This window comes from Scomber japonicus, chromosome 3 (genome assembly GCF_027409825.1).
Source record: "Scomber japonicus isolate fScoJap1 chromosome 3, fScoJap1.pri, whole genome shotgun sequence".
Taxonomy (NCBI): Eukaryota; Metazoa; Chordata; class Actinopteri; order Scombriformes; family Scombridae; genus Scomber; species Scomber japonicus.
In genome coordinates this window covers 31,101,434-31,116,086 of record NC_070580.1, presented here as the reverse complement: position 1 = coordinate 31,116,086, position 14,653 = coordinate 31,101,434, and the positions used below count along the sequence as shown (strand labels likewise).

General features: G+C 41.1%; 1 protein-coding gene across 1 annotated transcript in view; it reads left to right on the top strand.

Annotated features, from left to right (window-relative positions):
• Window positions 1-14,653, top strand: part of il17rd (interleukin 17 receptor D) — a 35,339-nt gene that overhangs the window by 9,357 nt on the left and 11,329 nt on the right. The window contains exons 2-3 of the mRNA XM_053315590.1: window positions 7,379-7,433; window positions 13,840-13,962. Coding sequence (XP_053171565.1) covers window positions 7,379-7,433; window positions 13,840-13,962 — 178 coding nt within the window. The remainder of the gene's footprint in view (window positions 1-7,378; window positions 7,434-13,839; window positions 13,963-14,653) is intronic.

The following is a 14,653-nucleotide window of genomic DNA, read 5'->3' as shown; positions in this document are numbered from 1 at the left end:
GTTAAACAGATGCCTTTTAGAGCTCCGTCAGAGCAGAAAGTGGTTCATCTGCACGTCGTCATAGAAACAGAACATGCTGCAAGATCAGTGAAGAGTGGATAATTAATGTTAACTAACATATAAGTAGTATATTAATGCAACATATACTGCTCCTATTGGCAGTTATCAGGAGGACGTTATCATGTTTCTTTCATCAATCAATCAATCAATCAAACTTTACTTATATAGCATCTTTCCTTACAGGTTAATGTAGTTCAATGTGCTTCACAGTCGATTGACAAGCTGATAATAAGACAGAACGAGTGTAGATTGAGGACAACATAAAGAAAAGGAACAAAAATAAGTCATGCAGTGTTCGGTCTATGGTTAAGGTGTGGTTAGGTTTTAGGCACCAAAGCTGCTCAGTTAGGTTTTAGGTAAAGATGGTGGTTTGGGTTCAAATTACTGCCTCTTCAATGGTTGGAGACTTTTGTTGTCATGGTTACAGTAATAATCACACGGTTTAGGTTAGAGGTTAGAGGATGATTGTGTGTTTGATTTCTAAAAAAAAAATTGAAAATGGACAGTTTTTGCCTTTGTTGGTAAGTTAGTGGCAAAGAGGTCGACAGGAAAGAAGAGGGGGAGCGATAAAGGGGTATTATGTTGGGCGAGGGGCGTTGCAGCTATGTGCGAGTCCCCCTGTGTTAAAGAATGATGATATCCATCCATTCTGACCTCTTTACAGGATCTTTCATGCTATATAATAACCTCAATTCTGGTCCTAGAGATCTTCTGTCTCTTTACAGTCTCTACTAGTACTAACCAGTAACAGAAGTCTACTAAACCAACAGTAAGCTTTCTTTAGGAGGACATTTTTGTACCATGAACTCCTGTTTGAAGACCGACCGCTGCCCTGCTGCATCTGCTGCATCTGCTGCATCTGCTTTATGAGCAGAGATTATAAAACTGGATGGAGGTCTGAACATTTGGTGCTGAGCAAGAACATGTGGGACCCCTGATCAGGGTTAGGTATCATTACAGTGTTTTGGTACTGGTGCAAAAATATAGAGCAACAGAAGATTAATAGGTAATAATTTTAATAATCAGTTACTCATTTGTCATTTTTCAAGCTGAAATACCAAATATTCTTTGGGTGCAGCCTCTTGAATGTGGCAATGAACTGAATATTGTAAAGCTTCGGACTCTTGGTCAGACAAAACAAGCAATTAGAAGACATCACCGATCACCGATTCATCAATTGAGAGAACATTTATTAGTTGCAGCCTTTCTAAAATATCTGATGGATAAAGTTTTGTCTTTGAGTTGCAACGATTGGCCAATTGATAGAAAATTAATTAGCAACTATAATGATAATTGATTAATAGTTTTAGTCAAAATGAGTCTTTTGTAGTGATTTAAGGAGAGTAAACAGATTTTCTTTGGGTTTTGCACCATTGCTCTCATAAAGCAAGACATCTGATGACGTTTCCTTTCACTCTGGGAAATTTTAACATAATTTCTCACAATTTTCTGACAAAAACGATCCATCAAGAACATTAATGCAGCAGTTCTAATCTAAAGTAGTAGTTAGTCGCAGTCCTGCTTTGTCTAGATAAAACAGTCTGAAATGTGAAACCCGATCACCACTTCTCCATCCAGAACTTTCCTATCAGTTTGTACCGTGTGCTGATTAAAGGTCAGCTGTTGAGCTCTCTTGTGTCGCACATCTGGAACTGCTCTGGTCGCCCCAAACAAAATGAGGGAGAGATGAAGTCTGCTACGTGAACCCTGAAAGCTGTAATTGAAGGAGTTCCTGTTTAATCAGATTTCTCCTTCTCTTCTTTCCTCCTCCTTTCCCCCTTTCTTTCTTCCTTCCTTCCATCCATCCCTGCAGGCTTGGTGATTACTTCTCCCCATCATCCTTCACTCCTCTTTCTGAGTCGTCCTTTCCTTCCTCCTCATATCTTTTCCTCCCTCCCTCTCTCTCCCTCTCCTCGCTCTCTCTCTCTCTCTCTCTCTCCCTGCAGCTCTGTGATTAATTGCTGTTGATGTTCATCTAACTGAGCCTGCAATTAGCTGTCTGATTACCACAGGAACTGATTATGCACGTGTGTGTGTGTGAGTGTGTGTGTGCATGTTTGTGTGTGTTTTGGGGATTCCCGAGGGAAATTCAGCTCTCCTCAGGGTTTGAATTTCCCTGTGTTTATAAATTTATAGTTCACTTCTGTTCTCAGCACTGAGTCGAACTTGCAACTTTTCCTAAACGCCGAGTTTGTGTCGAACATCCAACAGCTGCTTTTTTTTTTTCATTGCTGTTAATTAAAGGACAGGTTCGCATTTTTTCAAGTCGGCGTTAAAACAACAGTCAGGTGTCCAAATGATGATTGAAATATGATTTTCTTGCTGTAATCATTCCTCCTGTTCATACTGACCATTAGAAGATCCCGTCATAATGTGCTTACAATGTAAATGATGGGGACGAAATCCACAGTCCTCCTTCAGTGCATAAAGGAAGACTGTGCTTTTAAATGCATTTAAAAGTTTATCTGAAGCTAATATGAAGCTTCAGTTGTCTAAATGAGTCAAATCATGTAGATATCTTTCAACGTTACAGTGTGTTTAGTACCAAAGTCCCTCTTATTGTTACTATACTTCCACCACAGCTCAACAGGCAAACACAAAGAGGGAATTTGATGCTAAAAGATATCTACTTGATATGACTAACTCAGACTGCTGAAGTCTCATATAAGCTTCACATCTACTTGTAAATGCATGTTTGCACTAAATGACTGTGTGGACACCCTCTGGATTTTGGCCCCTGTTACTTAGACGTTTGAAGTGGATCTTTTAATAGTCAGTATGAACAGGAGGAATGATTACAGTGAGGGAAAACCTCTTTTACTGTTCATATGGAGACGTGACTGCTGTTTTAAGACACATTTGAAAAATTGTGAAGCTGTCCTTTAACTTTTCTTGTCTTTCTTTCTTTCCCTTCGTTTCTTTGCAGTTAGGGTTAGGGTAAGGGCGACTCTGTCTGTTCAGGCCTCAGGCAGTGTGTGTGTGTGTGTCTAGGTGTGTGTGTGTGGCAGTGTGTGTGTGTATGGCGGATAATGATTATTACTAGTGAGAAACACCTGGCAACAGGAAGGAAGAAAATTCTCTTTCTACATCTGCTTGAAAAATTGTCAGTTGTAAAGTATGACAGTTTGGCTCGTAGCGGTGGGCGAGGTTACCTGTGGCGTACAGATGTTAAAAAAAAAAAAAAAGCACCTACAGTATAAATTTCTGTAGTATTTTGTAAGTTAAAAGTTCAGTTGGTTTCACACTGTGCTAAACGTCTGCTGACTTGCCGGATTCAGAGTTCAGACCTCGGTGTTCAACATGACAGTCAGACAGACGTGGTGGGTTGAATGTAGTCGTTAAAATGAGGAAGAAGTCTGTCTGTAAAGGCGGAGTTTAACCTGTTGATCCAGACGTAATGGCATATCATTAGAAAGCACACATGCCCTTATAGAACAGATCTTTTATCTAATTTAATTCTATGTGGACTTGACATTTAGGGCTGCAGCTAACAACTACTTTCACTATTGTCATTATTGAATTATCTCTTGATTCATCAGTAGGTGGTTTGGTCTGTGAAATGTAAAAAGGTGCAAAAGATGTTGACTGCTGTGTCTTTAGACGTCTGTTTTGTTCCGACCAACAGTCAAAAATCACAAGATATTCAGTTTACTGTCAGAGAAGACCAAAGAAAACAGAAAATATTCACATTTAAAGAATCTGGAACCAGATAAAAAAAACAAAAAAACAACGTTGGTGGTGTCAATTGACCAATCAATTAATCAGCTTTTTCTTGTTTTTGTAGTTTCTAAGAGAAAAAACTGAATATCTTTGGGTTGTAAACACAGGCCGAAACATCTGGAAAGACTACCGGTGTTCTCCACATGTAACAACTGGGTTTTTGTGAGCAGTTATCAACATTTTTCACAATATTCAGACATTTTATTGACGACAAGCGACTTATCGATTAATTGAGAAAATCATTAACAGGTTGATTAACAATGAAAATTAAGTGAAGTGAAGCCCTAAAAGCGCCGTCCTCCATGTTCAAGCCCCTCAGTCTGTAAACCAACATACAAACTGTGTGTTTGGGGGGCAGGGCAACAGATCTGGAAGTCTGCTTTTTTCTGTTGCAGTCGGTGAGAAACTTCCCTTGATTTTAATTAGGTCCCCATTTCATGCTGCCAGCGGGACATCTGTCACACAGCAGCATGAAAACCTCCAAAGGTCAAAGGTCAGCAGTGGAGGCAAACAGAAGACAAAGTATATTATGAATAAGAACGTAGTTGGGTAGAGCAGTGTGTGTGTGTGTGTGTGTGTGTGTGTGTCTCTTTATGTGTGTCTTGAGGACATTTTTTGGAAAGTGAAGACATTTTGTCTGCTACTCGCTTCTTCAAAGGGCTGTTTGATGGTTTTAGGGTCCAGGTTAGTGTTTGGTTTAAGGGCAAGGGAATGTATTATGTCAATGAGGGTCTTCACAAGTATATAATTACAAACATGTGCACATGTGTGTGTGTGTAGATGGGCTGTTGAGGTACAGTGGCTGCTAACAAGCACGACACACCTTCTGTAACACACACACACACACACACACACACACACGCACTCATGTATACACACAGTGGGGTGTCTGTCTGATTAGTTTCAGGTGGGTGTGTGTGTGTGTGTGTGTGTGTGTGTGTGTGTGTGTGACCATAGTCTGACACCTCTGTAACAAGCCTGAAGGTGGATATCTGCTGTGTGTGTGCGTGTGTGTAGTTGTAAGTGTGTGTTTCGCACAGCAGGGCAACATGAAAACAAGGTCAAAGCTGTAAACCTGCTCTGCTGAAACATGAAACATGCCTCATGAGAACTTCACACACTTTGTTTCTTTTACTTTGAGTACGTACTTTTTAATGCAGTACAGTTGGGACATATTACTTCATCACAAGCTGTCGTTACACCGGTTTCTGTCCCTGCACCGTCAACACGCTGTCATCTGTCAGCGGCTCAGTGTGGATGTATTACAAGAGCCGGATATCAGACCAAAAATGGCGCCCATTCACTTCTATAAGAATTTCCCAGCTGGTGCATACTACAAAACAAGTTTCTAGCTTCCAGATTAACTTCTACATTGTGTGGCCCACTAGATATGAGCTGTGGTGTTTCCCCCTGTCCGTATGTTCCCAGTCGTCCCACAGGCTTTACATTGTGATGACGTCACTGATTTCCTAAATCGCATATCTCGGCTCGACAAAGTTTTTGACATAGAAACACCTCCATGCATCAAAATTTCCTCATTGAAATAATCATAATTACCCTAATTTGCAGTTGGAGGTATCCTGTCAACACCTCTTTTATAATGGTGGTCTAAAGGGGAAAATGCTTTTTGGGCTGCAGGGGGATTTTTTGCTGCAATACCACGAGTGACCACTGGGGAAAATCAGCTGGTGGCTGAGTGGTGACTCCCTATTAGCTCGTATAATACATCCATGAGGCTCAGTGGATGTGACTTATCTTCTGCTGCACTGAGGATTGTGGGTCAGAATAACCAGAAAAGTGTGCTGGTGTTCATACTGCAAAATACCACCTGATGCAGAAGAACGTCCTCCTTTCACACACTGCATTTGACCTACATACATACTTACCCACTTATACATCTCGTACTAAATAGTCTGGTAGTATCAGAACCATTGATTGTATATAAAGATGGACGATATGACGGCTCCTTTAGAAGTGAAGCCAAAACATCTGGATTGCTCCCTGTCGGCTGGCTGCAGTGTAAGTCATAACTCATAAGTCCCACACCTTCCATGTTAGCAGATGGGACACATCATATGCATTTTCCCAGAAGGTTATTTTAGTTATAGACTGTGGCTCCAAATGATGCCACACAAGCAAGATGGTAGCTCCCAAAAAAGAGATATTTTGCCTTCACTTTGTCTTCTTTATATACATTCATTTATTCATATGGGGAAACAGTGAAAAGGATTGAGGGTAACTGTAGCTCTCAGAGGCTCACAGGGGAGTTGATGTTCACGCCACAGTTTATCTCATCTCATCGTGATGTGTCACTGTATCTGCCGTCCTTTGTGTCACATAAAGCTGCTGGGTGGTGCTTGAAAGAATATCCACATACTGTCAATAGAAACAAAGAACCAAACTGCTCAAAGTCGTTTTCAGTTAATTTATTTATTTTTTATCTTTTTGTCTCAGTCTGTCTCATCAATCTCATCCAGAGCAGAATATCTTAACACCTGCAGACCAGACTGTCTGTAAATATGCTGTGAACACATATCAACAGAATGAATCCAGATGTTTCTGGAGATTTGTCTTCTAGCACCAAGTTTTACTCTAGGAAAAAAACTGGCAGGTTTTTCAGTAAGATTTCAATTTAGTTGATAAAGAGCTGCAAAGAGCCAATAATGTCTCTGCATTGCAAAAGAATATCTGATAGAGTGAACACAAGATTGTCCTTGAATACAAGACAATGCTCACTTTTTCACATATGTATATATTGTCTTATATTTGGGCCGCTTTTTGCCTCAATTAGAAAATGTATTGGTGTAAAATTTTGCAAAGAGACAGAAACACAAGTGTATAATCTTCGTAAATAAAAAAGCTTCCAGCACATGCATATCCAAACCTGTCCATGCAAAAAAAGGACAATTACGATGAATTAAACCCATATTCCAATAAAATTATTGTTTCATGCTATGTTCTGTTAATTTATGCACAGAAATGAAGTCATGCATGCAATATTTTTCTGCCCTGTGTGTCTTTTTCCTTTCATTTCATTCTTCCAGCCTGACATTTGGTCCATATTGGGTGTCTTCATTGTGAGAGTGGGACTTATTTTGCTCTATCAGCAATAACTGATCCATCCAGTCATCACTTTTGGTCCAGTAGTCAGCAGCACATCTCTTAATATTTATTATCTTGATTTAAGAGTTATTTCTCAATGTTAACTTAGAAAAACAGCCTGCACAGCTGCTTTATAGTTATCATAAAGTCATCCTCACTTGTTCTTGTTTTCATGGCAGTTTTTTTGGGTCGTTATTTTTCTGTTTCTGGCACAGGAAGATGACGTCCCCCTTCTTAATACTGCTTACTAAGCTGTGATTGGTGTATTACTTTATTATAATGAATCAAACAGCCGTCACAGCAGGACACCAGATGTGTGTGAATCACTCAATAAATCAGTGGATACTTACCAACCTCTGTAGATATCCTTATCTCTAAATAATGGTAGCCCACAGATGATTTGGATCATTTTGATTCACCTGGCTAATCTAAACAAACACAAAGTGAGTTTCGGATGTTGACATGAGTCCTTTTGTTCTTCCTTCCTCTCTCTCAGGTGCAGTCTGGTGCAGACGGAGGTCGCAGGTTGGCCGTCAACTTCAGAGCTGACAGTGAGTAATCTGAATTATCTGACTTCTTTAGTTTAAGTTTAAACTACCAGGTAGTGAATCGCTGGTGTCTTTAGGCAATTTCCTACAACTTTATGCAAGAGAGAAGAGGTAGTGGTGTCAGTAAAACATTTTAGGCCCTTAAGTTCTCTCCAAAACTAAACTGGAGGGTCTTTAACATTTTCTGTGAATATTTATTCAGATTTTAGGTAAATCCTCCCTAAATGTTAAGTTAAAATCAATCACACAGAGCCTTAAATCATCTTTTATCTTCCATCATGTTTCCCAGCATGAAAAGCTGCACACACGCCCCCTCCTCACCTCCCCACCCCCACCACCACCACCATCTTCCCCTTCTTCCTTCCTTCCACCTCCTCGTCTTTTGTTCTTTTCTCTCTAAAAGTCAAGTTCCTCAGCCGTGGCCGATCCCTGCCTCCCGCCTTTGTCCGTGACCATGAGCGAGAAGCACTTTCAGATTCCTCTTTGTGTGTGTGTGTGTGTGTGTGTGTGTGTGTGTGTGTGTGTGTCAAAAGGTTCACATGTTTTCCAGAAACACTTCATGGCTGTATTTTTTATCTATCATTTAGATTTCGAGAAAAGAAGACAAATATATATTTAAACCATAAACCAATTTATAACAAGATCTTCTCTTTAATAAAAATGTGACAATGTGAATTATTAATTTTCCATAGAGGGTTGAATATTTGATATGTGATATTTATTTTTACTGAAGCTGTAGAGGAAGGATTAGTAGCTTTCAGGATTCTTCTACAGATGATAAAAAATATATTTTTGTACATCGTTAATGACGTTATGTAGAAATAATGATTTCCACACTTTGGACTGAGCCAGGCCAGCTGTTTCCAGTCTTTATCCCAAACTAAGCTAATAGACTCCTGGCCGAAGCATCATATTAACCTGTACAGATGTGGTAGTGGGATTGATCCTCACATTAAACTCATGACAAAGAAACACAAGTAAACATATTTTCCTAAAATGTCAAACTACTCCTTTAAATATGATAAATATGCGTTATTAGTATTATTCAGTGTTAGCAGAGGGTTGCTCTCTCTGAGGGTTATTTAAGAAGACCAATTTTTTTTGGCGGTGAATTTCTCCCACAGAAGTGATTAATTTTCATTTAATCCAATCACAATACGTATTATGTCACCACGTTATACGCAGGTCAGGGGTCAGGAGGTCGTGGGACTTTAAAACGATGATGCAGCCTCCGCTTAAAAACAGAAGAAATGGTAAAAGTGTTGAAACCAACCGGCAGTTTAAGCCAAAGTAAAGCACCGGGGGAGTTTTTAACATGACAATCAGAAGCCGTTCATTGTGTGTGTGTACTGAGGTGTGTGTGTGTGTGTGTGTGTGTGTGTATGTGTGGTAGGTGGGAGGGGTGTTGGGGGGGGGGGGGCATTGACACACCTCACTGCTTTCTTTTCCTCTGAACCTCCAGCTGGTGTAAGGATGAAGTGAAGGGAGGATGGAGGATGGAGGAGAGTTAGTGGCTTCTTCTTCTCTCTCCCTCTCTCTCTCTCTCTCTCTCTCTCTCTCTCTCTCTCTCTCTCTCTCTCTCTCTCTCTCTCTCTCTCTCTGTCTCTTTCTCTCTCTCTCTCTCTCTCTCTCTCTCTCTCTCTCTCTCTCTCTCTCTCTGTTTCTGCTTGCGATGATGTCATAGGGAATATAGAACAGGGTGACCTTTGACCTCGGGTTGGTCACAAACATAAAGTGATTAGATCAGCAAAATTTGAAAGTATAAATCTACTAGTACTTTATATTTTTCACATCTTCAACAAATGCCATGAAAAGTCTAAAATGATGAAATGATCTGACTCATAAGTATCCAAAAAACTTCTTCTTCCTCTGTGCCTTCCTCTGAGCTATTAAAGTCTCATCAGTGAATCGCACCGTAACACTAGTTGACATGTTCCTTCATTACGATGAACACACACACGCTGGATTTTGACTCAATGTAACACACACTGTTGTTGCTGGAATGAAAAACTCTCCTCCAACAAATGCTCCGTTTCCTCCTGTTAGAGTGAAATTACAAAGCCCAGCTGTTTTCTTTTTGAAGAAATGAAGCCAAATCCTGCAGTTTACTTTCCATATTCTCACACTGCTCGGCTCCACTACAGCAGATTGTTTTTTATATTATCAGAAATATTTTATTACTTAACATCATTTTAATTGTGCACTCAGAAAAAAAAAGCTACAAGCGTGGTTTGGTTTTTGTCCTTATCCATAAAACCTGAAAAAAAGCCAAACACTTTCCTTTAAACTCATTTCTAGTTTCTCTCTTGTGTAAAGTCGTGTACAGCGTTCGCTCCTCTGTGTCTCTGCTGTTATTACAGATTTGTCTGAATGAGCGACGACCCCTCAGCTCACTCCTGGACTCGTTTTTTGCTGAGTCGTGATGTCCAGCCTGCAAACGTCCAGGACTTACAGGAAACAATGTTCTATTAGAGGCAGCAAAAGACATTAATATTGAATAAACAGCAATATTCAATCTGTTTTTGTTCTCCGTCATCATCTAAACCACAGGTGTCAAACATACGGCCCATGGGCCAGAACCGGCCTGCCGAAGGGGTCGCCCCCCGGCCCACTTCCTGTCTTCTTTTCCTTCCTTCTTTTCATTCTTTGTTACTTAATTCCTTCCTTTCATGTTTTCTTTCTGTCTTCTTTTCTTTCCTTCCTTCCTTCCTTCCATTTGTCCTTCCTCTCTTTCTTTCCTTCCTTCCTTCCTTCCTTCCTTCCTTCCTTCCTTCTTGTGTCTTCCTTCGTGTCTTCCTTCCATCTTTTTTTGCTGTCTTCTCTTCCTTCTCTTCCTTCTTTTCCTTCCTTCCTTCCTTCCTTCCTTCCTTCCTTCCTTCCTTCCTCACTCCTTGACTCCTTCCTCCCTCCCTTCGTTCCTTCATTCCTTCCATCTTTTTAATAATCCGGCCCACATGAGATCAAATTGGGCTTCATGTGGCCTTTGAATGAAAATGAGTTTGACACCTCTGATCTAAACATTTGAAATGAGCCACACGCCACATCATTTCTGTTCTAAGATTTGATTTTCAGTCATTTAAAAGGATTTGGAAGGTTTTCCGAATCAAAAACTTCTCATTTGACTTCAGCTTCCTTCAGTCCTCGGAGCTACGTGCCACAGACAGTCCAAGAGTCTCAACACTTTCTGATTTCTCTACCCTAAAAACTTGTTGCACTTCTTCTGTTTTTTCCTCTTTTTTTTCTTTGTTGACAGAAAGAAAAATGTAGAAAAGCTGTGGAATAACCTCGGGTGCATTTCAGTAAGAAACAACAAGAACAATCGAAGAGCTTCAGATTCTCAGTGTGTTGTGAGCGCCACTTAAAAAACAACGCTGCAAACATTACATTTAATAGAAAACATTCAGCGAGTTTAAATCAGTTCAATTTCTGATCCGGCGGAATTTAGAATGAATGCGGTAACCGTGGCGACGTGTTTTCTTCTTCTTCTTCTTCATCCTCTGTACAAAACTGACAGAAAACATGATAACTCAGAAGTAACGTAAGAGAATCACACTAGTAGGAAGAGAGGAGGAGAAGGATGAGGATGAGGATGAGGAGGAGGATGAGGAGGAGCTCTTCCTCTACAGTTTTATTACAAAAGAGAAGAACAAGTCACCATCTCTTCCTTCATCCTCCTCTTCCTTTATTGATTTAACTCAAGAACTTTGAAGAACAAGAAGAGTATATATGAAGAGAGATAAGACCTCCATCTCCTCATCTTTGCCCCTTTTTAAATTGGAAGGAGAACAGGAGGAAGAGGAGAAAGAAAGAGGAGAACTTTAAGATGAAGGTTCTCCTCCTTCCTCCAGTCATGACCTTCCTCTTTGGCCTTCTTTCACGCTCCTCTTCCTCCTCTCCTTTGTCTTAATAAAAGAATACAAAAAAAAGGAGGAAGAGGAGTAACAATCTCACAATCCTCCTCCTCTTCCTCCTCACATCCTCTGAAGAAGCTTTGTGCTGGAGGAAGAGGAGGTAAAGAAGAGGAAGATAAGCGACCAGCCGTGACCTTTCTCCTTTCCTTTAGCCCTGAACATGACCCCGTCTTTTTTTGTGGAGGATGAGGAGGTCAGTCGGGAGAGGATCAGTGACTCGTGTCGTATCCCGTGCTCTCCTTAAACTCCTCTCAGTCATCCTCCGTCTCCTCTCCTCTGTCCCCGTCTTCCTCCTCCTCTTCCTCACCTCAATCCTCTCCGTCAATAGGTGGCTCACAGGGAGGAAAGAGGAGCAGTGAGTCGTGTCTGAGCTCACGCCCCTTTTCCTTTCTGAGTCCTAAGTCCTAATCTTTTCTCCTCCGTTCCCTCTCGGCTCATGGCTGGCTGCTCCTCCCCCCCCTCCTCCTCCTCCTCCTCCTCTCCCCCTCCTCTGCTGATCTTCCATCTTTGCTTTTCATGAGATAAAACAGGAGAAATGTTGGGATATATCCTCCTATTTAATAAGCAATTCATCATTTTAGTCTTTTTAAAAGCAGGAATGTCAAATATTTGCTCATTGCAACTTTTCAGATTTGAGGGTTTGAAGCTTCTCAATGATGCAAACTGAACAATTTTGGTATTTTTTGACTCTCTATCTGACAAAACAGGACATTTGAAGACGTCACCATGTGCTCTAAAGAAATTATAATGACTGTTTTCACTATTTTCTGACATTTTATGGACAAAACTAGTAACTGATATTGAAAATAATGCTCACTTTTAGCTCTACTGCTAACAGTAAGTTTCCTTTCCCATAATCAGACTATTGATGTTAGCCAAGCTGTATCTATATATAAACAGGTGTTGACATCAACAGTATCCTTACGTTTTTATGACCACATTTTTATGCCCCTTTGACTTTTACCACAGACATTTGTTGGACTTTTACTGCATGAACCTGTGTGTAAAAATCTCTTCATTTCACTACTCTACTCAAAATGTTTCATTGCTGCATTCAGAAAGAAATCACTGCTGTTGAAATGAACCCAAAAAACGTATCTTAAATTCAGTATTAGGGATGGGCGATATGGACAAAATCCAACATCACAATATTTTTGATGAAATACCTCGATATCGATATTGCGATAATATTGTAGGGACGCCTGTTGGGGCTGGAGTATCATCAGTAATGTAGAGATGATTACTAAGTGGGTAAAATAACTTTAATCTCTTACTTTAATGTAAAGACAATACTTATGCTGTGTTACAATATTACGATATCCAAAATCTAAGACGATATTTAGTCTCATATCACGATATCGATATAATATCAACATATTGCTCAGACCTACTCAGTATAAATATATTTATTACTGTAAGGGCAATTGCACACTACAGTTCACCCAAATCAACAGATGCACACAGTAGAGAGGACAGAAAGAAAAGCACTGTCTACAAAGATAAAACATTTAAATACATAAGCTTAAAAACTAAATGCAGAGTTGGTAAAATGAATAAATATAAACATAAATACCTGAGCTAAAGTCTAAAAGGACACTCAAGGCAAGCAGAGAGGATGAATGACCTGCAGGCTAATACTTGCTCAGTAGGAGGACTGTAGGACTGTAAGAGGACTGTAGGAAGACTGTAAGACTGGAGGAGGACTGGAGGAGGACTGGAGGAGGACTGGAGGAGGACTGGAGGAGGACTGGAGGAGGACTGTAGGAGGACTGTAGGACTGTAGGAGGACTGTAGGAGGACTGTAGGAGGACTGGAGGAGGACTGGAGGAGGACTGTAGGACTGTAGGAGGACTGGAGGAGGACTGGAGGAGGACTGGGAGGAGGACTGGAGGAGGACTGTAGGACTGTAGGAGGACTGGAGGAGGACTGTAGGACTGTAGGAGGACTGTAGGATGACTGTAAGACTGGAGGAGGACTGGAGGAGGACTGTAGGACTGTAGGAGGACTGTAGGATGACTGTAAGACTGGAGGAGGACTGGAGGAGGACTGTAGGACTGTAGGAGGACTGTAGGATGACTGTAAGACTGGAGGAGGACTGGAGGAGGACTGTAGGACTGTAAGAGGACTGTAGGAGGACTGTAAGACTGGAGGAGGACTGGAGGAGGACTGGAGGAGGACTGTATTAGTGGTTAATGAGGTCACCGACTGCACCACAGGGTGTTTTTAGAGCTGGTCTTAAAGTATGATGCAGATATGAGTTCAAATACAGTCTGTAATTAAATAAGATTAACTGTGGTTATGTGTGCTGTTGTTTAAATATCTCTCTCTCTTCCTCTTCCTCTCTCTCTCTCTCTCTCTCTCTCTCTCTCTCTCTCTCTCTCTCTCTCTCTCTCTCTCTCTCTCTCTCTCTCTCTCTCTCTCTCTCTCTCTCTCTCTCTCTCTCTCTCTCTCTCTCTCTCTCTCTCTCTCTCTCTCTCTCTCTCTCTCTCTCCTTGCAGATTGCTCATTAAACTATCCTTTGGGGAAACATGTGATCCACGAGGTGACCAACGTCTCCTTCAGTCATCTGGCCTGTGAGGATCAGGCTGGCGTGGTCGTCCACTGGTCTGCTAGTCCACTAGGTACCTGTCTGACTGTTTACCTGTCTGACTGTTTACCTGTCTGTCTCTTTACCTGTCTGACTGTTTACCTGTCTGTTTACCTGTCTGACTGTTTACCTGTCTGTTTACCTGTCTGACTGTTTACCTGTCTGTCTGTTTACCTGTCTGACTGTTTACCTGTCTGACTGTTTACCTGTCTGTCTGTTTACCTGTCTGTCTGTTTACCTGTCTGACTGTTTACCTGTCTGACTGTTTCCAAGTCTTCAGAGACAGACGTAGAGAGAGAGAGAGTAGGGAAAGTAAGGGAGGAGGGACAGGAAAGTAAAACCTTCAAAGTCCTCAAATCCGTAAGATTAGCCAGCTGTGTGTGTCTGTGTGTGTGTGAGAGAGAGAGAGTGTGTATGTGTGAAAGTGTGTCTGTGTGTGTGTGTGTGTCCCTTTGATCAGGCCCAGAGAGAGAGAGGATCACATCTCACACAACAATACCACGATTTGACCGTGAAGGAATGTGTGTGTGTGTGTGTGTGTGTGTGTGTGTGTGTGTGTGTGTGTGTGTAAGGTGAACCTCTCGCTCTTTCTCACTGTGACAATACAGCCTGTTGTTTTCTCACGGAGAGACAGAAATCTTCCAGAAATGTTCCAGTCACAGTCGCACATGAACAGCAGCCAGAATCAAATAAAGTTGCAACGAGTACTCGATGAATCTTTTAAG